The 23,317-nt window shown below is 38.4% G+C and overlaps 1 protein-coding gene across 3 annotated transcripts in view; it reads left to right on the top strand.

Moving 5' to 3' along the window:
* Nucleotides 1–23,317, top strand: part of LOC108355127 (structural maintenance of chromosomes 3) — a 278,962-nt gene that overhangs the window by 47,823 nt on the left and 207,822 nt on the right. For 2 of the 3 annotated variants that reach the window (XM_017606318.1, XM_017606304.1), the window contains exon 3: nucleotides 6,616–9,002. In XM_017606318.1, coding sequence (XP_017461807.1) covers nucleotides 6,616–9,002 — 2,387 coding nt within the window. The remainder of the gene's footprint in view (nucleotides 1–6,615; nucleotides 9,003–23,317) is intronic. The other variant, XM_017606311.1, reaches the window with a different exon arrangement.

Here is a 23,317-nt window from a genome sequence, read left to right as displayed (position 1 = left end):
GTGAAATATTACTACTCGTGGGTACCAAGAAAAGGTTCTTAAACAATGCTTTCCCTATATACAAAAGGTTATTCCTTAGGATAATAGTGTAAAGTTGCCACTTATTTTCGATTCTACCCAATTTATATAAAACATCGCAATATGGATATCAAATGAAAGGAATTGTTGAGTACTTTGGCCAGAAAATATTTTCCATTAGAGGTGCCACGCTTCTATGTAATACAAATTTTTATTTTGTTAATTTCAATCAGCATTTTTTTTTATGTATACACAGTACATATATGTATACGCTCAAGATGTGTACCATTCATTCCAGCGTATTTCGGAATAGGGTTGCCGCCTAAATTTTGGAGTAAGAAATTTACTTAATAGATATCGAAATCCAATTTTTGTTTTCTATTTCCAAAATATCTTTTCTAAGCTATCCAAATCTTGAAAACTTCAAAAAGTATATGCACTCCGGGCAAAGCTCGGCCAACCTGGTACTATAATTTATTAACGTAAATAATTTAATTTTTATAGGAAGTGAAAAGAATTCGTGAAGTTAATTGGACTGCTGCTGAAAAGACCTGCTTGCGGGAATGTATAAATACTCACATCAACGTCATTGAGGACAAGACGATTGTATCATCCAAAATCGCAAATTATATTCTTCAAATTAAGACCACTTTTGTATTTTCTCCGCAAATTTTGACAGTAAATCGTCTACTTAGAGTACGCTTTTAAGATTTTAAAACCTCGTCAACCTCATTTTAAATTCAAAACGACGTTTTAAAGGTAAAAGGTATTTTAAGTTGACTATGACAGTGTTAAAAGAGTGTTTATCTTAATATACAGTTTTAAATGTTAAAACCTGCCTCTAACTTGTCTATAACTACGGGCCAATGGGTTATAAAACTGCAGGACTCAATTTTGGGAGTAACAGTATACAAAAAAAAGATATTTTTAATACCATTCAAACGACATCAAAATGTTGAAAATTTATAAAGTCGCTTTTTCCAATGTAAAAAATTAAAAAATTGATACTTTGAACCTCAATAACACCAATAATTGTTATTTCCGCCGTAATTATTATACCGTTATGATCCGGACTAAGAAATGTACGTATTCTGCACTTATACGTAAATTTTCACTACTATATTTANACCGTAATATAAATTTTTTTAATCAGAAATGTACGTATTCTGCACTTATACGTAAATTTTCACTACTATATTTAATATTTTCTTAATAAAAGAACGTAAACAAACTGTTCACTTAACACAATATTTTTTTATAACCTCGAATTACTGGTATTACCACTTTATACCACTTTATTTTAGCGTTATTATACTGCATAGACCAGAGCTTCTTAAAGTGTGTTCCGCGGAACCCAAGAGTTCCGTAGGAAAGTCACCGGGGTTCCGCGAAATTAATTTTCGTATGAATAAGCACGGCGGTCGGTTTGAGTTGCACAGAAAGAAAAGTTCTATAAACAGCTTCCCCCAGACGCAGTAATCTATTTTCAAGTATACATATGTACTCTTGGTAGGTATGATTGCCATACTGAGTGCCATACATACATAAGAGCCTTGAGCTTTGCGCGTGCCATTTTTGTTTTTTTTATAACCGGTATGTGTTGTTGGCCGCTGTAGCCAAAGGGTTACATACAACTTTTTACAAGGAACGCGACGAATTGCCAAATGAAATGTGAAATGTCATAACTGGGCATTTGGTAAATCACCTGAAATCTTTGTCAGATTATTTTTCGGATGGTAGTAGTAATATCGGTTTGGTACAAAATCCATTTACGAAGCATTCATACATCTCCAGAGTACTTCGACATTGTAACAACACACATTTGAATCTGTGTCTCTGAAAGAGTTTTGAGTTAGTATTAAGAGTAAATATCATGAAGTCGCTAAAAAGGCCATCTTAACTTTGCTTCTTTCTGTCACAACATACTCTGTCAACAAGGGATTCAGCTTACACTTATACAAAAAACAGATTCAGGTCGAATTGGATGCTACCCCAGAAATGCGCATACAGCTTTCAGACATTATATCGAACTACTATTTTATACAATAATTCCTAACAGTGAAACAATTTCATTCTTCACATTAAAATTTAAAGTATGTATACTATTTTTAGTAAAAGTTTTTATACATATTTAATTTGCTCTGCCTTTGATTTTTAGTAATTTGATGTGGGGTTCCATACAATGAAATGTGGTAAGTAAGGGTTCCATCATCTTAAAAGTTCAAGAACCCCTGGCATAGACTATGAACTTTCTACTATTCGTTTACATTAACATTTGACCGTTATTTTATATTTTATATACATACTTATACCTAGTAGCGCAATTGCAGTGTATGTAGCAAAAACTTCCAATCTGACAATGTTCAAATTAAACACAGATGTATTTGACACACTTTTTTAAACTTGAAAATATCTTGCCAGCAAAAAAAAAAACAAAGACGATGGACGACCTGGAAGTAAAAAGGAACTTGGTTGTAGGCCTTCACTTGGAGGAAAAAAGCATTATTCAAATACGTCGAGCCCTGCCAAATTATCAGTTAGACGAGTAATTTGTTCAACGTACCATCAAACGGTTTGAGGAGAGTGGTAGTATTAAGAAACGCTACGGAGGTGGCCGACGATGCACTGCGACGGCAGCTCATAACGTTGAAAAAGTTCGTCTACGACTTTATCGAAACATGAAGTGCAGTGTAAATCAGCTTGCGAAATAACGAGGTTTGAGCCGCAGGTCCGTCCAACGCATAATTAAAAACAAGCTCAAAATACATCCTTTCAAAAAAACTGTGTCCCAAGAATTAACAGCTTTGCAGCGAAAAAACGACTGGAGCGATCAAAAGAGCTGATTCGCTTGTACGATTGCGGCGAATTGCCAAAATTAGTCAAGAATGATAGAATACAAGATTGCGCCAATCGAGCTGAGAGCAACTGGGTGTGACGTCACATTATTATGAGAATGAGATTGTAAAGAATAATTTTGAAGAAGAAGAGGAAGAAGCGAACAAGTGGTGCGAAATAGTGATACACAACTAGGATGAATTGCACCTACTTTTCAGCTTCTTAAATTTGAACGTACATTCGGTACAATCACATAATTTTAGGTACATTTGGAACGCAGTAAAATATTGTTTCATGTAAGTCCAAAAGTTGTTATGGTACAGAAGGAAGATGTATTCCCCCAACTATCAAAAATATATGAACATAAGAGTACATGTTTACTGTTTAGGTACGCGTATCTACTTTGGGGTACAACTTTTCGGCAAATAGGTACAATATGAATATTTAATATTCATCACTAGTGCTAAAAAATAATAATGTGACGTCAGCGGTCCGTGGAAGGCGCCACCTTTGTTTCGCTGCATCGTGAAAATTAGTATTTTCTGACTAGAAAACGTTTTGTGTGGAGCAGTTCGTCACCAAGCAAAACGATCGGGTTTGTTTAAAAGGACGTTCCCGTGATCATTCTGACGAATTAAGAGTCACTCGACGCCAAGGTGCCGACCAAATTATGATGTGGCCCGCAGTCACTGAAAAAGGCCGTTCTCGGCTTCTTTTTCTTCCAATGGGCCGGAACGAGGTAAAAACAAATCAGCAAATCTACCGGGAGAAAGTGTTAGAAGGTGCCTTGCTACCATGGACACGCAATGAATTTGGTTCGGAGCGGTGGACATTTCAGCAGACTCGGCACCTTCACGTAAAGCCACGCAAAAAAGGTACGCAAGATTGGCTTACAGAAAACGTTTTTTCATTTATTAAGCACGAACAGTGGCCGTTATCATCGCCGGATTTGAATGCTCTGGATTATGGAATTTGGAGCATTTTACAGGCTAACACTGGATGCGCTGAAAAACTCTTTGACGTGAGAATGGAACCGAATAGATCAGAATATCATTCGTACAACTTGCCAGGCATTCCGGAAAGGGCTTGGATGCGTTGTCAACGCCAACGGCGGTTACATTCCAATGGAGTGATTTGAAGATAAACTTAAATATGCCCTCTAACATTTTATAAAATATAACAATAAAGAAGCAACAACAACAAAGCTATGTTATTTTTAAAAACAACAAAGCTATGTTATTTTTAAAAACAGACATTTCAATTTCGCCACCTGGTACATATATATCGTCGCCTGGCTAAAAGATTGCCGTGTGTTACTTTCGGCAGGTTTTGGGAAATCGATGTTAAATATTCAGTAACAATTTCTCAAAAGCTGTACAATCGTTTTTGACCAAAATTTAATGCTTCAATGTACATACTATTTAAAGTATAAATCCACATTTTCTTAAATTTTCAGTAACTAATATAGCTTTTTCAGCCACTTTTCCTAAAATCATTTTGTCGTAAGTTACATTTTCACGTTAAACGCGAGCCAGCTGTATGACATACGACAAAATGAAATTAGTTATTGCTCGTACGCAAAATAGAGAATCTAATACACCTGAGAAATAAGCTAATGAATAAAATCAACAAATATTAGTAACAATCAATTCATTTCCGCTTTGTTCAGCAGCTGATGGTGTGATTGGCACTATTTCATATGTGCTATTATTTAGTTGAAAATTTTCGCTTTGTTCAACAGCTGATGGTGTGGATGCCACTATTTCATATGCGGCCTCCTAAAAATCCTTTAATGTTAAATTTTCTTCTTTACACAATTCCGGGCCTAATATTTCATCTTTAATGCTAAAAAAGTAATTATAATATTAATTTTATTTTAGTTTTGTAACAATAAGAAATATACTTACGCCCAAAGATCTTCTGGCAATGCCAGCGATGGTAATTCTGCTCCTCTGCATGACATCATTTTCGCAACTAAATGCAAAGCTGTTTATTGTNGTTCTCTTCGAGAGATTTGCCATCACGGAAAGCATATGCTGGTGGCACATGGTTGCATTTTTGTCGACGATAATTTGAATAAATAAGTTCGTTAAGTTTAAAAATTTATAAACATGCGCGATTTTTAGGCGAAGTATAAGTAAATACTTGTTGATATATTTAATTTAGTTAATTCCAAAGATTTGAAATGTACTCGGCTGAAAAAAAAATTGTATTCGTAATCGGAATGCAATCGCAGCCAGAGTCGATTTAGGAAACCTGACAGCTGGTACGATAAAGAAATTGAAATGAATGAATGTTAAAGAAAGGAAGAACAACAAGAAATATAAATGTATATATGTCGATCCTGTTTTTTGTACATCGGAAAGAATTTTAAAAATTCTAAAAATATTTATTATGTTTGCAGTTCAACCCTGGTGTCCACGGGCAGGGAAACTTGCAAATTCCTGCAAATTTGCCTTCGTGCAGAAATATGCGGAAATTTGTTTTTCTACTTGAGAGAATTTGAGAGAATTTTTTCTTACTCTATAATATTTTGAGAATCGGACAGTTCCATAAGTAACGTAACTCTTCTCACCGTTTTTTCTGTCAGGCCTTAGGCGTGCTTTTGGTTAATGTATTGGTGTTTTTGGTTCAGTGAAAATACCCTAACATTTTGAATAAATTGTAATAGAAATGGAGAAATTGTAATAGAAATGAAAGTAATTGTGTCAAAAAACACGTGATCTCAGCTGTAGCCATTTTTTGGCAATCAGCTGATACTGTTTTTATTTAGGAAAAACTGCGATGATTTTGAGTGTTGGATAATTCCTGCTGGATTTTCGACGAACAAAACTATTGCCATCGTAAAGTTTGACATCTTTAATGGTAAATTTACTTAAAACATTTTGTCATACGAGTGCTATTTTTGCTGTTTTGTTAAAGGAAATTATTGAAAAAACAATTATTTATAACTAATTGACGTTGTTGTTTTGGTATAAGAAAAAGTAAATGTGAGAAATTTTATCCCCCTATCTATCATATTTTAGAGAAAATTCAGTTTTCAAATTTGTCATGCTCTAAAATATAATTTGCCAGCAAAAGCATCGTAACGTTACCTTAATATGGAAAGGCCCTAACTCATACATAGTCGCTGAAAGGCAAAAAAGCCGTATCTGACTAAAAGTTTTTATTGCCTAAAATGATGCGGGGACTTATAATTCGATGAAATGCATCATAATCAATCAAAACAGGAATTTTGGATTTTTACTTAGTAATGGCTTTTTGTATTTCAGCGACTATATGAGTTAGGGCCTTTCTATATTAAGGTAACGATAAGCACTTCACAATGATATACTTTTTTCAAAACTTCGTGACAACAATTGTTTCGCTTGCGGTGGTTTAACTCAGTATTTACACTAAATATAGGCCAATTTAAGTGGTATCTATGTATGTATGTGCGTATAATTAAAATTTGTAATATACATTTTTAGTTAAACAAGTAATTTTTAAGCAAAAAACAAAACCGACTTCAAATCTGATCGGATCTAAACCAAATTAACATGGGACCACCTCGGAGGTACCACCTATCCTTTTGAAAAAGACTATATATTGATTAACGTGGTTCAAAGATATCCGGTAACATACACAAAAAAAGTATTCCGACGAATTGATAACCTCCTTTTTTTGAAGTCGGTTAAAATTATAAATGTACACACATACATTCATATACTCGTACATATGTATGTATATGTACATATTATTTACCCTATATTTTTATTATAGATAGACAAGGAAGAAATATATCTACGAAGAGTTATTGGGTCCAAAAAAGATCAATACTTTTTAAACAAAAAAGTAGTTCCAAGAACTGAAGTTGTTAACTTGCTCGAATCGGCTGGATTTTCAAACTCTAATCCGTACTATATTGTGAAGCAAGGAAAAATCAATCAAATGGCTACAGCTGCAGATTCTTACAGATTAAAATTATTACGCGAAGTGGCTGGAACTCGCGTTTATGATGAGAGGAAAGAGGAATCACTCAATATTTTACGTGAAACCGAAGGAAAACTCGAAAAGATATCGGAGTATTTGAGAACTATAGAAGATCGTTTGAAAACTTTAGAAGAAGAAAAGGAAGAGCTTAAAGAATATCAAAAATGGGATAAAGCAAGGCGAATGCTAGAGTACATAATACACGAAACTGAATTAAAGGAGACCAAAAAAGCACTAGATGATTTGAATGAACAGAAAAAATCGTCTGTTGATAAGAAAAAGGTCTACAATTTAGAAATCCAGAAGGCTCAAGAAAACATAAAAGACGTGCAAAAACGACTAAAGGACGCTAAAAAAGATGTTGTTTCAACGAAGGAGGAGCGGTCCGTACTGTTGACAGAGCAACAACAACTTTTGCGTGAAAAAACAAAGCTTGACCTCATAATAGTTGATCTTAATGATGAAGTTCAAGGTGACAACAAATCAAAGGAAAGGGCAGACCTTGAGTTAAAAAAATTAAAAATAACCATTGCTGAAAAGGAAAGGGAGTTGGACGAAGTTAAACCAAAATACGAAGCTATGAAGCGCAAAGAAGAAGAATGTTCACGAGAGCTCGCCTTGAAAGAACAAAAAAGGAATGAGTTGTACGCGAAGCAGGGGCGAGGATCGCAATTTTCGTCACGTGAGGAAAGAGACAAATGGATACTAAATGAATTAAAGTCTCTAAGTAAACAAATACGAGACAAAATAAACCATAACACAAAATTAGTCGAAGATTTGAAAAAGGATAGTAACGCTGAAGCTGATCTTAATCGCAAAATTGAAGAGCACTCGAACGAGCTAGAGCAGTTAAGGCTTCAAATTGACGAGCACAATAAAAAGTACTACGAATTGAAGAAGACAAAAGACCAATATCAAGCAATGAGAAATGAATTGTGGCGCAAGGAAACACAAATGACACAGCAACTGCAAACGCACAAGGAGGAACTTTCGAAAACAGACCAGGCGCTTAGAAGTATGGCTGGGAAGCCTATATTAAATGGTCGAGATTCCGTTCGCAAAGTTTTGGATAATTTTTTTGAGCGTGGCAGTCCTTTTGCGGAAATAGCCAAATCGTACTACGGCCCAGTTATTGAAAACTTCAGTTGCGATAAGACAATATATACAGCTGTAGAAGTTACCGCTGGAAATAGATTATTCCATCATATTGTTGAGTCCGACAAAGTAGGCACGCAAATTTTAAAAGAAATGAATAAACTTAAACTTCCAGGAGAAGTTACATTTATGCCCCTTAATCGTTTACAGGTGAAGATACATGATTACCCTGACGATCCAGATTCTATTCCAATGCTCTCAAAACTCAAATATGATGAACAGCATGACAAAGCATTAAGGTATATATTTGGGAAAACTCTGATATGTAGAAATTTGGAAAGGGCGACAGAGTTGGCTAAAAGTACTGGGTTAGATTGTGTTACTTTAGATGGCGATCAAGTGTCGTCGAAAGGGTCTTTAACAGGTGGCTATTTCAATACGTCTAGATCACGACTAGAAATACAAAAGAAACGTACTGAATACACTCAGCAAAATCGTGATTTCGAAAAGGAGCTTGGCAAACTACGAAACGAGATTAAACAAACCGAAAATAGTATTAATTCAGTTGTTTCGGATATTCAGAAAACTGAAACAAAACAAGGAAAGACGAAAGACATTTTTGAAAAACTTCAAGGAGAAATTCGTCTAATGAAAGAAGAATTATTAAGAATTGAGAAATATAGATCAACGAGGGAAAGATCTGCTACTCAATGCAAAGCAAGTTTAGAAGCGATGAATAGCACCAAGGCTGGATTGGAAGCAGAGCTAAATCAAGAATTGTTATCCAGTTTATCGGTACAGGACCAACGAGAAATAGATCAGCTTAATGAAGACATAAGGAAGTTGAATCAAGAGAACAAAGAAGCATTCACTCAAAGAATGCAATTAGAAGTTGTAAAAAATAAACTTGATAATCTCTTAACCAACAATCTTTTTCGAAGGCGAGATGAATTGATTACAGCGCTTCAAGAAATATCTGTCGAAGATCGAAAACGTAAACTTTTGAATTGTAAAAACGATCTTATATCTACGGAAAAGAGAATAAAAAAGGTCAATCTTGATTTGGAGGACATTGAAAAAAGGTATGTATTATTTTTATATATATTTCACATACAACTTTTCACTTTATTATATCGAGACTTACCCACAGTTTCTATTTAACCAACAAAAATATCTTTCTCTTTTTTTTGACGCCCATAGATAATATTTTATCATTCAAACTATTTCAAAGAATAAACTAACCGAAAGTGGTATTTCTAGAGCGCTTGTGGTATTACTGCTTGTTGCTGTTGTTTTTGTAGCGGCTAAAACAACCCCGCCTAGATCGGCTAGTATCTCAGTCGTTGTTGTTGTTGTTGTAGCGGCACTACTAAGCCCCGCCTATTTCGGGTCTACATTCAATCATTGTTGTAAAGCTCAACTAACGGAAGGCCCAGGAAACGAGCTGTTTCAATAGGGTCGGACCAGAGGGAGAGGGGTGTCAGTTGAGTCGGATTGAGCTGGCATGTGAAGAGGTGGTTGGTGTCATGAGGAGATTCTCCTCATGCCGGACACTCATTGGGGATGTTGGGGTCGAGTCTGGACAGGTAGCTACAGTATCCAGACCGTAATTGGGCCAGGGTAACGCGGGTCTCTCTTGGCAATTGAAGCCCCGTTGTTGTTGTTGTTGTTGTAGCGGCTACCAAGCCCCGTTCGGGGCGGTTCATCCATCAACGTTGTCGTCAATTTCAGCTAGGGGAAGGCCCAGGAAGTGTGCCAAATTCACAGGGGCTGTCCATAGGGACAGGGGCGTTAGCATGTGAAGAGGTGCCGGGAGTTATATGGCGACTCTCCACATGCCGGGCATTGGTTGGGCACATCCTCGTTGATTCTGCTCAAGTAGGAGTTGAATCTGCTGCAATAGCCAGAGCGAAGTTGGGCTATTGTAGTGCGGGTCGCCCGAGGCAGACAAAGTTCTGTTCCGTCCACGTCCGGTGGTTGTGTGCCTAGAACGGCATTCACAGGGCGGGAATCTACATAACTTGACTCTTCTCTTCCGTCTCTTCTACGGGTGGTGATTGGGATCCGATCACGGCATTCATAGGCCGGGAGTCAAGGTAGGTGGTGACTGACTCTCTAGCGATGTCGTTGATTTCTCGTCTGTACGTCGTCGGGTCCAGTGGTTGGTCTACGTATTGCTGGACTGCGTCCTTGTACACGCATAGGTGCCCCCTGACGTGCCTTGGTGGAGGCTCCTCCTGTAGCACAGGTCTGTTTGGGTGTTCACTTCTGTGGCACCCCACNCATAGGTGCCCCCTGACGTGCCTGGGTGGAGGCTCCTCCTGTAGCACAGGTCTGTTTGGGTGTTCACTTCTGTGGCACCCCACCAGAAACTGCTTACAAAGCAACTTGTTATGTTCCCTTACGGGGAGCACTTGGGCCTCGCTGTGTAGGTGGTGCTCAGGCGTCATCAGAAGGCACCCAGTCGCTGTCCGGAGTGCGGCGTTCTGACATGTCTGTAGCTTCGTCCACAGCGTCCAACTAGTCCCCGGCGTCCAAACTGGTGCAGCATAGTTTAGAACCGGCCTGCCAATTGCCTTGTATGTTGCCAGCAATGTTTCTTTGTCTTTGCCCCAAGTGCTGCCGGCGAGTGACTTGAGGACCTTGTTGCGGCTCTGTACTTTATTGACAACTGCGGTTTTGTGTGTGGAGTAGGAGAGCAGGCTATCAAAGGTGACCCCTAAAATTTTCGGGTTGTTTACTGTCGGTATTGGTGTGCCATCGACGTGTATGCCTAATTCTAGCCTGATCTCCTTCGCCCGGGTGGTGAAGAGGGTCGCCGTTGAGTTCGTTGGGGAGAGTGTTAGGCTCCTTGCAGTGAAGAAGCGAGAAAGGCTGGAGAGATAGTCGTTTACTTTTGAGGAGGGGTCATCAATTCCATTCCCGGAGCAATCGTCGACGCACGAGATCAGGGAAACTCCCTCAGGTGGCTGGGGAAGCTTCGAGATGTAGAAGTTAAATAATAAGGGGAACAGAACTCCACCTTGTGGAAAGATTTCTGACGACTGTCGACCAGTCATATAATTCGCCAACCATCGCTTCAGTCCCTGTGGGAGTGAGGAGGCCTCAATGTCTTCTAGCAGCGTGGAATGGCAGACGGTGTCAAACGCCTTTGACAAGTCCAGCGCTACTAGGTCCGTAGTCTCACAGGGGCGGTTTCGATTTAGGACACGAGTTATTTGGGTGTTTATGGCGTTAAGTGCTGTGCACTTTACGGAATCCGTGCTGATGCTTCGCTTGGGTCAGGTGGCAGGTGAATTATGAGAGTAGCAGGGCCTCTAGTGTCTTCTCGACCGGAGAAAGGAGCTTTATCGGGCGATAAGAGTCTCCCTTGTTGGCGGGCTTCCCTGGTTTTAGCAGTGGGACCACTCTCCCTGATTTCCACACATCAGGAATGATGAGAGTGGCCATTGACAGGTTGAGGACCTCCATTAGATAAGCTACTCCCGCAGGCCCTAAATGTCTCAGCATCAGCATACAGATTAAGGCGGGTGCAATGGCTTCGGAGGCTTTCGCCTTCCCGATAGCCCGCGTCACTTCACCGCTGGTGAAAACAAGTGATGCACTGTTTTTTGGCAGTTGGTCACTTGACGTTTGGCCTTGTCTACCAAGGAGGCAGTGTAAACTGCCTACAAAAGTAGTTCGCGCATTTCTTCGGGTCCGACGAAGCGCGACGTTCGAATGAAATTTCCACTCTGTCATCACGCTTCGTTGGGTTGGACAAGGACCTCACGGTTGACCAGAGCTTACTCACACCAGATGTGAAGTTACAGGCCATCAAGTGTTCCTCTCACTTTTTCCGGTTGTGCTAATTTACCAGTTCCCGAATCTCCAAATTAAGGTCCCTCAGGCGAGGGTCCCCGGGATCGACCTGGCGTAGGTGGTCACGCTCATTTGCAAGTACAGCTGCTTCGGTCGGGAAATTTGGACGGACTTCCGCGATACATCCGGACGGTATGAAGCGAGCCGCTGCGGCAGTGACTACCCTGCGGAACTGGCGTTCGCCAGCATGTACGTTTGTGGGTGTCGGAAGGGCGGCGAAGCTGCTCTCGGTAACTTCCGCGAAGCTGTCCCAATCAGCTTTGTTAAAGTTCGGTGGTCCCCGCGCGCAAGGTCGGTGGGCTTTTTGATCGAGATGATTATGGGTAGATGGTCTGATGCTAGTGTTAGCATAGGTCGCCATGATGCTATTGATCAGACCAGCGCTAGCACTTGTAAGGTCTGGCGAGCAGCTGCACCTACCCACAATCCTGGTGGGGCGTCGCCGTTCATAGTTCAGAATGTCGAATCGCCTTACTGCTCAGGCAAAAGATTTCCCCTACGATCATTAGCCAGGCTTGAGTGCCAGAGATCGTGATGCGCGTTGAAGTCACCTATTACCATTCGGTTATCACCTCTGAGTAGCGCACCTATATCAGGGTGACATCCTGCCGGGCAGCAGTTGACAGGGGGTATATACACGTTAAATATTTCGAGCTCGACATCGCCTGACCGGACAGCTATGCCCTGACTTTCTAGGGTGGAGTCCCTCGGGTCGATGTCTTCTTCGATAAGCCGATACTGCACTGTGTGGTATAGGATGAACGATCTTTACGGAGCACATTGTAAACGGGGCAACCACCAGAGTTGAGTTGCTGTGCAACTTCGTTTNCGCTCATTTGCAAGTACAGCTGCTTCGGTCGGGAAATTTGGACGGACTTCCGCGATACATCCGGACGGTATGAAGCGAGCCGCTGCGGCAGTGACTACCCTGCGGAACTGGCGTTCGCCAGCATGTACGTTTGTGGGTGTCGGAAGGGCGGCGAAGCTGCTCTCGGTAACTTCCGCGAAGCTGTCCCAATCAGCTTTGTTAAAGTTCGGTGGTCCCCGCGCGCAAGGTCGGTGGGCTTTTTGATCGAGATGATTATGGGTAGATGGTCTGATGCTAGTGTTAGCATAGGTCGCCATGATGCTATTGATCAGACCAGCGCTAGCACTTGTAAGGTCTGGCGAGCAGCTGCACCTACCCACAATCCTGGTGGGGCGTCGCCGTTCATAGTTCAGAATGTCGAATCGCCTTACTGCTCAGGCAAAAGATTTCCCCTACGATCATTAGCCAGGCTTGAGTGCCAGAGATCGTGATGCGCGTTGAAGTCACCTATTACCATTCGGTTATCACCTCTGAGTAGCGCACCTATATCAGGGTGACATCCTGCCGGGCAGCAGTTGACAGGGGGTATATACACGTTAAATATTTCGAGCTCGACATCGCCTGACCGGACAGCTATGCCCTGACTTTCTAGGGTGGAGTCCCTCGGGTCGATGTCTTCTTCGATAAGCCGATACTGCACTGTGTGGTATAGGATGAACGATCTTTACGGAGCACATTGTAAACGGGGCAACCACCAGAGTTGAGTTGCTGTGCAACTTCGTTTCTTGAAACGTCTGTGTCTCCCCGCATGCCGGACACTCATTTGGCACATCTGCATCTAGTCTGCTCAGGTATGAGTTCAACCTGCTGCAGTAGCCATAGCGAAGTTGGGCTATTGTGGTCCGAGTCTGCCGAGGCAGACGAAGCTTCGTCTCGTCCACGTCAGGTGGTTGTGTGCCCATAACGGCATTCACAGGTCTGGAGTTTACGTAACTTGAGACTGACTCCCTGTGAATGCCGCTCAGGGCCTGTCGATATACTGACGAAGTCCAGAGGTTCACAAAGCAACCTCTGGACTTCGTCCGTCAGTTCGTATAGATGCCTTCTGACATACCTTGGCGAGGGCTCCTATGCAAGCAAGTGTCTGTTCCGGTGTCCACGTCTTTGTCTCACTACTAAGAATTGCTTGCAGAGCATTCTGTTATGCTCCCTTATAGGGAGCATTAGCGCCTCGTCATGTAGATGATGTTCTGGCGCCACCAGAAGACATCCGGTCGCTGTCGCTGTCCGAAGTGATGTGTTTTGTGTTTTCTGCAGCTTCTTCCACTGCTCCTACTGGTCCCTGGCGACCACACTATTTCTGCGTAATTTAGAACCGGCCAGCCAATTGCCTTGTAGGTTGCCAGCAACGTTTCTTTGTCTTTGCCCCAAGTACTGCCGGCTAGCGATTTGAGGATCTTGTTGCAACTCTGTACTTTGTTCACAATTGCTGCTGTATGCGTAGAGAAGGAGAGCAAACTGTCGAAAGTCACACCGAGTATTTTGGGGTTATTCACCGTCGGAATGGGTGTATCAACAACGTGAATACCCAGCGGTAGTCTAACCTCCTTCGTCCAGGTGGTAAACAAGGTAGCTGAAGATTTTGTAGGGGATATTGTTAGGCTCCTAGCAGTGAAGAAGCGAGAAAGCTCGGACAGATACCCATTTACTTTCGAGCACTTTATGACATCAATTCCATTCCCAGACGCCATTATCGAACAATCATCAGCGTAAGAGACATTTGCGACTAGGGATATAAATTTTTTCACTTGTTACGTTCCCGGGATTTTTGGGATGCCGCTATCAGAATCCCGGGATCCCGGGATTAGTCCCGGGATTTAGATATTCATTACTTTTCAACAGCTTAAATCGAAAAAATTGCGTCTACCTCTCCTACCATAAGATAAATAATAAATAAATGGGTTTGAAACCTACATTTTTACTTAAAGTGGCGTTTTTATTTTTTCTCTCTGACGTCAAGATTTATTTTAAAGGACTTTGTAATTTTAAAGATATGATTAATTCACAAAGTTATTTAAAAAATTGAATGCAATGTAGATTAAAAATATGGGTACCAAATGAAAGTGGAAATTTCTTTAGAATTAAAAAAATAAAAATTTTTTGGATTCACAAGGACGACTAGGTAATTTTTTAAGCTGATAAAGTTAGAAGGATTTATTTTAAACGACTTTGTAATTTCTATGATACGATTAATTCTAAAAATTATTTAAAAAATTCAATGCAAAATAGAATAAAAGAATAGGTACTAAATGAAAGAGGAAATTTCTTTGTAAATAAAAAAAATAAAATTCTTTGGATTCACAAGGACGAATAGGTAATTTTTGAAGCGGATAAAGTAATAAGGACGAAATTCGAAACTAATATTGCGAAATTTCAAGATAACATTTTAAAAGAACATCTTCAATATTTACCAGTCCTTATGCACAAAAACATTTAATCAGATTAAATTCTACAGAGTTTCCTCTTAATTTGATACCCATATTTCTTCTCTAAGCACATTTCACTGAAATGTTTAAATCATTTTTGAATTACTGACGTCAAAGTGAAAAACTAAAAACACAATTTTACAATATTTGGCCCATGGTTTCGCGAATATATTGATTTTTGTGTGTAAAATTTTTTGCTATCGTACGGAGTTATATGTATAATGAGCTAGACATTTATAAAAAAATATTAATTATTAAATAAAAAAATAAATATAGCCAATACTGGTCAAGGAAAGTAATTTCTATTATTGCCATTAGTGCAAATTACAAATTCGGGACCTAAAAAACTGGGATCCCGGAATCCCGGGATTAACGTTCCTAGTCGCGACTCCCTCTGGTGGTTGAGCGAGCTTGAAAATATAGTATTTAAACAGTAATGGGGAAAGGACACCACCCGATTTGTCTCTAACCATTACTAACGAGTGTCGACCACTCAGGTAACACTGTGCGACACTAAAAAATACCTGGGAAGTTATGTATATTTTCTGGTAGGTCTTTTCGAGTAAATCAAGAATCGAAATATGAAATTTGCCAAACACCCCCAAAATCTTGATTTACCGTTAAAAAATGGGTTTTCGTACTTTTGGGCACTTATAAGCCTGTAACTTAGTTGATTATGAACCGAGTCTCATTTTATTGCCGGGTTTAAGAAGAAGATACTTGGGCCTTTCGAACAATATATATGTGAATAAAGAAACATTAAGAGATCTGTGTGTATATACTAGGAATGTTAATCCCGGGATCGCGGACTTTTTAAGGTCTCGGAAATCCCGGGATTCTTGGCAAGTAATCCCGGGATTTTCGGGATTTATAATTTGCACTGATGGCAATAATAGAAACTCCTTTTCTTGACGAGTATTGGCTATATTTCTTTTTTTATTTATTAATTAATATATTTTTTATAAATGTCTAGCTCATTATATGTACATATAACACCGGGCGATAGTAAATTTAAAATACAAATATCAATATACTCGCGAAACCATGGGCCAAATATAGTAAAATTGCGTTTTTAGTTTTTCACTCTGACGTCTGTAATTCAAAAATGATTTAAAAAATTCAGAGAAATGTGCTTAGAGAAGAAGTATGGGTATAAAATTAATGAGGAAACCCTGTAGAATTTAAACATATTCAAGTTTCTAGTGCAGAAGGGCTGGTAAATATTGAAAATGTAATTTTATAATTTTATCCTTGAAATTTCGTAATATTTGTTCGAATTTCGTTCTAAATTTGTCAGCTTAAAAATTACCTATTCGTCCTGGTGAATCCAAAAAATTTTAATTTTTTAAATTCTAAAGAAATTTCCAATTGCATTTGTTACCCATATTTTTATTCTACATCGCATTGAATTTTTTAATAATCTTTGGAATTAATCATATCTTTGAAATTACAAAGTCCTTCAAAATAAATCCTGCGGTCAGAGAGAAAAAATAAAAACGCCACTTTAAATAAAAAAGTAGGTTTCAAACCATGGTACAATTACAGGTATTGTCTTCCTAGACAGTTTTGCTTCACATCGAAATTCCTGCTCCCTTATTTTAATTTTTACGCAGTTCAATATTGATTCTTTTACTTTTATTTGGCTTTGCTTTTTGTTTTCGCTCAATTTAATTTTTAAAATTTTTCAAAACAAAAGAAACAACTTTTGAAATGAAGTGAGCCATACAAAGTTTTAATTTATTTACAAGCAAATGTTTTATTTCCGGCTTTAGCAAATTGAATAAGTTCTCTGTAAGATGGTTTATTAAACAAAAAATACGTGAACATATATGGTATATGGGTATGGAAAAAGGGATATTTCCAGCAGTAAACGTTTTAGTGTGGGCAACAATGATATTTTTTAAATAAGGCAGATCGGAATATCCGCTCTCTGGGAAGACAATACCTGTAATTATTGTACCATGGTTTCAAACCCATTTATTTATTATTTATTTCATGGTAGGAAAGCTTCTCAAACAATATAGAAGCAATTTTTTCGATTCAAGTTGTATAAAAGTTATGAATATCTGAATCCCGGGACTTTGACAACGCCATCCCGAAAATCCCGGAGTCGGAACGAAAAATTAACATCCCTAGTATATACCCAGCAAAATTTTTTTTTTTTTACTTTTTTCGCCTTTCTTAAATTTTGGTTAGGTTTTTACGCACTATTTTATAAGAAAATCCATTCTAGTCCTAAATTGATTATAAAACTAAATTTAATAGCGAGAAAAACGAGTGTTTATTTTTAAATATCGTACGAAAGTTTACTGAGTTATTAAACATTTTATGAAACCAAATTTTTTTCAAAAATATTATTTTTGGCTATGCAACTCAAAAATTTTTGCTTAACAGTTTTTTATTTTAATTGACGTTTTCTATGATCGCAAAGTATGACCATCCCGTGAGGCATTTAATAGGGCGGAAAACGTTTTAAACGTCCCATTGGTTAAAGCTGAACATGTTGTTTTACATGCATTTAAAGCTAGATATATTACGCTATAGGGGTATTCTCTCAGTCTTGCAAAGCCCTTGCAAGGTGCACGAATTGCACGGTTTGCAAATCTGTCCCATAGCAAGACCGTTTTTTTTCGTGCAATCCATGTACCGTGCAAGGGCTTTGAAAGACTCCGAGAATACCCCTAATTGTAAAAAAATTTTATGTAAATAGAACCGCTTTTTGGCATCTTAAAGTGGTGTTCTCAAAATTAAGTGAAGGCAAAATAAAAGGAGGTATTAATTTTTTCTTCTCTCGTCTAGTACTTTTTCATCGGTTTTATCTCTTTTTATGGATTTTATGTATTTTCATAGGACCTCAAATTCATACAATTTTGAGCAAAGTGAGCTTTTTGAACAAGCTAAGCTCTGTAGAAAAACGTGCATGGAAGTGTTTTGTAGCGCTATGCAATAATTTACTTACGGTGGAATGGGTTTTAACATGCCCATAAAAATTCATTTCCTTCATTTGCATTTGGACTTCTTCCCAGATAATTTGGGCCAGTTCAGTGATGAACAAGGCGAACACTTTCACCAAGAAATACCTACGATTTGTACATCCGACACCACCTACCTACCGGCATGTATTTTGACCCGCTGAATCCAAATTTTATGTTAGTTTGGGCCGTACACCCTTCAATATCGAGTAAATTGTAAAAATAGCTAAAATGGGATAAATGGTAATAAAAAAAAATTTATGAAACTAAACCAAGCATAATTCTTATGTATTTTTATCCGCTGAATACAAAACCGAAGTGTGTCTAGACCATAAACCGTTTTAAATCTTAAAAAATTGTAAAAAACCTTGAAATATGTTAAAAATAGCAAAAAATTGCAATTTGTCTAAAAAATTATGTATACACCGAATAAGGGGAAAGATTTTTTACGTGTGATTTTTTAAGGGTGTACGGCTCAAACTGACTTAAAATTCGGATTCAGCGGTCAAAATATATGCCGGTAGGTAGGTGGTGTCGGATGTACAAACAACCTTTTTTTTTGTGTGCCGGTGTAATAAGGTCAAAACCATTTTCCAAATAATTTATATTCTTAATTTTCGTCTAAAAATGATTGTAAGTATCAATTTTGAGTGAGTAAGCTTCAGTATTTAGTTAATGAAATGTCGCAGTGTTCGTATTTCTGAAAACTACCGTTATATGGGAGGTAGGCGGGGTTATTGTCCGATTTTGCCCATTTTCAATACCATCCGTCCTAAGCTAAAAAGAAGTACACATACCAAGTTTCGTAAAGATATCTAAATTTTTACTCGAGTTATCGGCCGCTGTGGTGTAGTGGTAAGCAGTGCGCGCTTCCACTCCACAATGCCTGGGTTCAAACCCTGGTCAAAGCAACATCGCAAAAATATAGAAAAAAGGTTTTTTCTTAACAGCGGTCGTCCCTCGGCAGGCAATGGCAAACCTCCGAGTGTATTTCTGCCATGAAAAACAGCTTCTCATAAAAATACAATCGCCGTTCGGAGTCGGCGTAAAACTGTAGGTCCCTCCGCTTTGTGTGACAACATCAAGGCGCACGCCACAAATCGGAGGAGAAGCTCGGCCAAACACTAACATATGTGTAAGCGCCAATCTATTATTATTATTATTATCGTGTGCACAGACGGACGGACGGACATACAGTCACCGCTTAATCGATTTTTTTTTCATTCTGATCATTTATTTATACATTTGTCCATATCTATCTTGATTCGTTTTGGCTGTTACAAACAACCGTTGTGAGAACAAAGTTATAATACCCTTGTGCACAAGTGCGCTTGGGTATAAAAATGATTTCAGAATATTGCTGGTCACTACAACGAGAAACTGGTGATGCTGAATTAAGAAAAAAACGGTGAAGAAAACATTTTTGAGTAGTATAGTCAAAAATAATATTTTTGCAAAAATTTTGTTTTCATAAAAAGTTAAAAACCTCAGTAAACTTTCATCCGATTTTTGAAGTTATTAAATTTGGTTTTACAATCAATTTAGAACTAGCACGGTTTTCTTATGAAATAGTGCGTAAAAACCTCACTAAAATTGAAAAATAAAATGAAACTCTGTTCATAATGAACTAAGTTACAGGTTTATAAGTGTGCAAAAGTACGAAAAATCGGGTTTTTAACGGTAAGTCAAGATTTTGGGGGTGTTTGGCAAATTTCATATTTCGATTCTGGCTTTACTCGAAAAGACCTACCAGAAAATATACATAACTTCCCAGGTTTTTCTACTTTATGCTTTTTTGTAGCACTGTGTAATTCGCCGATCACTGTTTGAGTCTCTGTGGGGGAAAGGAGGCCTCTATGTCTTCTAGCAGCGTCGAGTGACAGATCCAAAGAATACTTCTCTCACAGGGGCGGTTGCGGTTTAGGCCACGTGATATCTGAGTGTTTAGTGCTGTTGTTGTGCTGTGCACTTTACGGAAACCATGCTGACGCTTCGCTGGGGACAGATGTTCGCAAATTACGGGAGTAGCAAGACCTCTACTGTCTTCACTACCGGCGAAAGGAGTGTCATGGGGCGATAAGACTCCTATGTTTGGCTGGGTGGGGGGTATTGGTGAGGGATGTGTGTTGTCTGACCGCAATTGGCTGTGTGCGCTGCTGTGGTATTGGGCGGCGTAGTGGTTAGAGCTAGCGAGCGTCACATACATTTACACAAAAGCCCTTTTAATTAGCTGTCGTTTGATACGTCTTTAATACGTTACTTACCTTTCGTAGCCATATATTTTTGTAATAGTGGCAACTCTTAAAAGCAGGAACATATTAATTTAGTATAAAAACCCTTTTGCTTGATGCCAATTTTGCGATATATATAGAGTTTTAATTAGGTGGCAAACCTTTTAAAAAATTAAACCCAAAGAAAATCTCTAGGTCAATACCTTTAATTTGGAACCTCATTTTAAAATCGAGAGAACGGTATAAATCTGGTGCTCTGCACAAAAAGATAATTTTGAACAGGTGGCAACCCTTTAAAAAAAATAATGAGACGTTCTTCCTTGTAGATCTATAGACCAATCTCGTTTACATCATTTAGGTCTTGTGATTTTTAAAGCAGGTGGCAACCCTTTTCAAAGAAATGAAACCTTGTACTTCTAGAGGCCCTGCCCTTTCATTTTGCACCTGATATTTTTTAATACAACGAGCGGTGCAGGTTTTATAATTTAAAAAAAAGGTGGCAACCCTTTACGTTTAGAGGCCAGCCCTTTAATTTGAAACCTCAGTTTTGAAAATCGAATAATCGGTGCAGATGTGATGCCGTTAACAAAAATTGCCTTCATGTATTGTAGTTATGTATACATATGTACATACATATATGTATAGATTTGATCTAACACTGGCATTTATATATTAGGGGGTTATTAAATTCCAGATAAAAGATAAATTCCGCAAACGTCAAGTTCTACTTATATTGTGCCTTGATTGGTCTTTGTATTTTGCAAAGTTTATTGTGCTAATTTTGAGTAAAAGTTGCTATAAAAAGTGCCTACGAGCATCTTAACCGAAGCTAAGTGAAAGTTTTGTGATTTTTGTGGTTTTTATTAAATTTAATTAAATTTCACTAGCTTACATCTAATCTTGCCGAGTCATTTGTTGTTATCATTGTTGTTGTTATTCCTTTGTAGTTAACTGAGATCGTTTCTATTTTTGCACATTTCTTTTTGCTCTTTTTGTTTACTTCGTTTAGTATTTCTTGTCACAGCTGTTTGCGCTGCGTTTATTAAGTGTCACAATACAGTGATACTCAAACTGTTCGCTACATATATTTTAAGCTAAATACATCAGCTCCTAAATTGTTGTGTGTGTTGTGTTAAACTTATTTTGCTTGTCTTTTTATTAACATAAGTGTTATTAAATCTTTCAATATGAAGTGTGATCTTGATAACTGCCAAATTAAAAGCGAATCTGAACGCTACTTATCGTGCTGGCTCTGTGATGGTATTTGCCATCTAAAATGTGCTGGTTTGACAGGAAGAATTCTGGACGCTATTAATGATGGCAAAGGTCTTCGCTGGTCTTGCTTAAAGTGCAGGTCAACCGAAGTTGATCTCTTTAAGTTGTTTAGGCAAACCAGAAATGGGTTTTCTGAGGTAGGGAGAGAGTTGTCGGTACTGACCGAAAAATTTAAACATTACGAAAATGTATTTAAATCTTTTAAATGCTTAGATACCGTACAATCTATGAAGGACATTCGTGTGTCAAAACGTAAGCGTCTTCATAGTCCGCCTAATGAAAGGACCGTTCCACGTCAGAACAATCTTCCGAATGACTTAATTAATCTTTCTTCTCCATGTCCACAGACAACGGAGTTATCTTCCTCAAAAGAACATATATCAAAGTCTGCTTCTAATAATAACGACCCTGCAGTATCTTCCCCGTCCCCCGTTGAAGTTGTGGCACCGCCATCTAATCTTCCAACGCTTACTCTACCCTCAATTAGTAACTCAGTTACTCAACCCCGTCCGCCGGTAATCGAGTCTGATACTAGGAGACTGGTTGTGGTTCCCCCAAAGAAGTCTATATTTGTATCTAGATTTTCGAGGGATACTTCCGAGGACGATATAAAGTTTTACATCTCGTCCAAAGTTAAAACTGTCAACTTAAGTATCAGAAAATTTAATTTTAAATATGAAAGAAATATTTCTTCATTTAAAATAGACGTAAATTTAGAAAATTTTGACATGCTGCTTAGTAGTTCTTTTTGGCCCTCCGGAGCTTTCGTTCGTGAATTTGAGTATAGGCCCAACAAAAATAATAATTTAGCAAATATTCCCCGTCAGAATACAGAACCAAAAAACTGATTACTAAATCTGCTTTAAGTATTTATTATCAAAACGTAAGAGGCATAAATACTAAATTAACGAATTTATATCTTAATGGCCTTGAATGCAATTATAATATAATTTCTTTGACTGAAACTTGGCTCAAACCTCACACTTTTAATTCAGAGATTCTTTCAAATAATTATCATATCTACAGAAAAGATCGGGAGGACAGAGTCGGCGGTGGCGTACTCTTTGCCGTAGACTCTTCAATACCATCTGAAGAAGTTAGTCTTCCACACATCGAATCTGCAGAATTCAAATGCATTCGTGTTCAGGTTGGAAGGGGGTTTACTTACTTAGCTCTATGCTATATTCCTCCCCGATCTGACTTATCAGTGTATTCACAACATGTATCTTTACTGAAATCAATTAATTCAATGATTAAACCCTCTGATTCATTGATTGTGTTGGGTGACTTTAATTTACCAAATGTATCATGGAACATCATTGACAATGATATTGTACCTTTCTCGTCTAGCGCGTGCAACAACGTATTTTTAGAGGAGATGGCTGAACTCTGCCTGAATCAAGTTAATGTACTTCGCAATAAGTTTGGCAAAGTATTAGATCTTGTTTATGTTGATGATGCATCTAAGTCGGCTGTAAATAAATGTGACCCACTAGTTTTGCCCGAAGATGTCTACCACCCTGCTATTGAGATATCTTACGAAATTATAAACGATGGTCAAAATTGCGATGTCCAAACATACGAACCAAATATTCGCTTTGATTTTTCGAAAGCCAACTTTAAAAAACTGAATAAAGAATTGTCTAAATTGTCGTGGCCTATATACAAAGAAAAAGTTGAGCAAAGCGTTGCACATTTTAATTTTACTGTACATAGATTATTTGAAAAGTATGTGCCTAAACGCATGTGTGTTCCTGAAGAACA

The sequence above is a fragment of the Rhagoletis zephyria genome, unplaced genomic scaffold (genome assembly GCF_001687245.7).
Source record: "Rhagoletis zephyria isolate East Lansing unplaced genomic scaffold, Rhagoletis_zephyria_1.1 Rzeph_scaffold_00160, whole genome shotgun sequence".
Classification (NCBI taxonomy): domain Eukaryota; kingdom Metazoa; phylum Arthropoda; class Insecta; order Diptera; family Tephritidae; genus Rhagoletis; species Rhagoletis zephyria.
The sequence above is the reverse complement of the archived record's forward strand: the minus strand, read 5'-3'. Positions and strand labels throughout refer to the sequence as shown.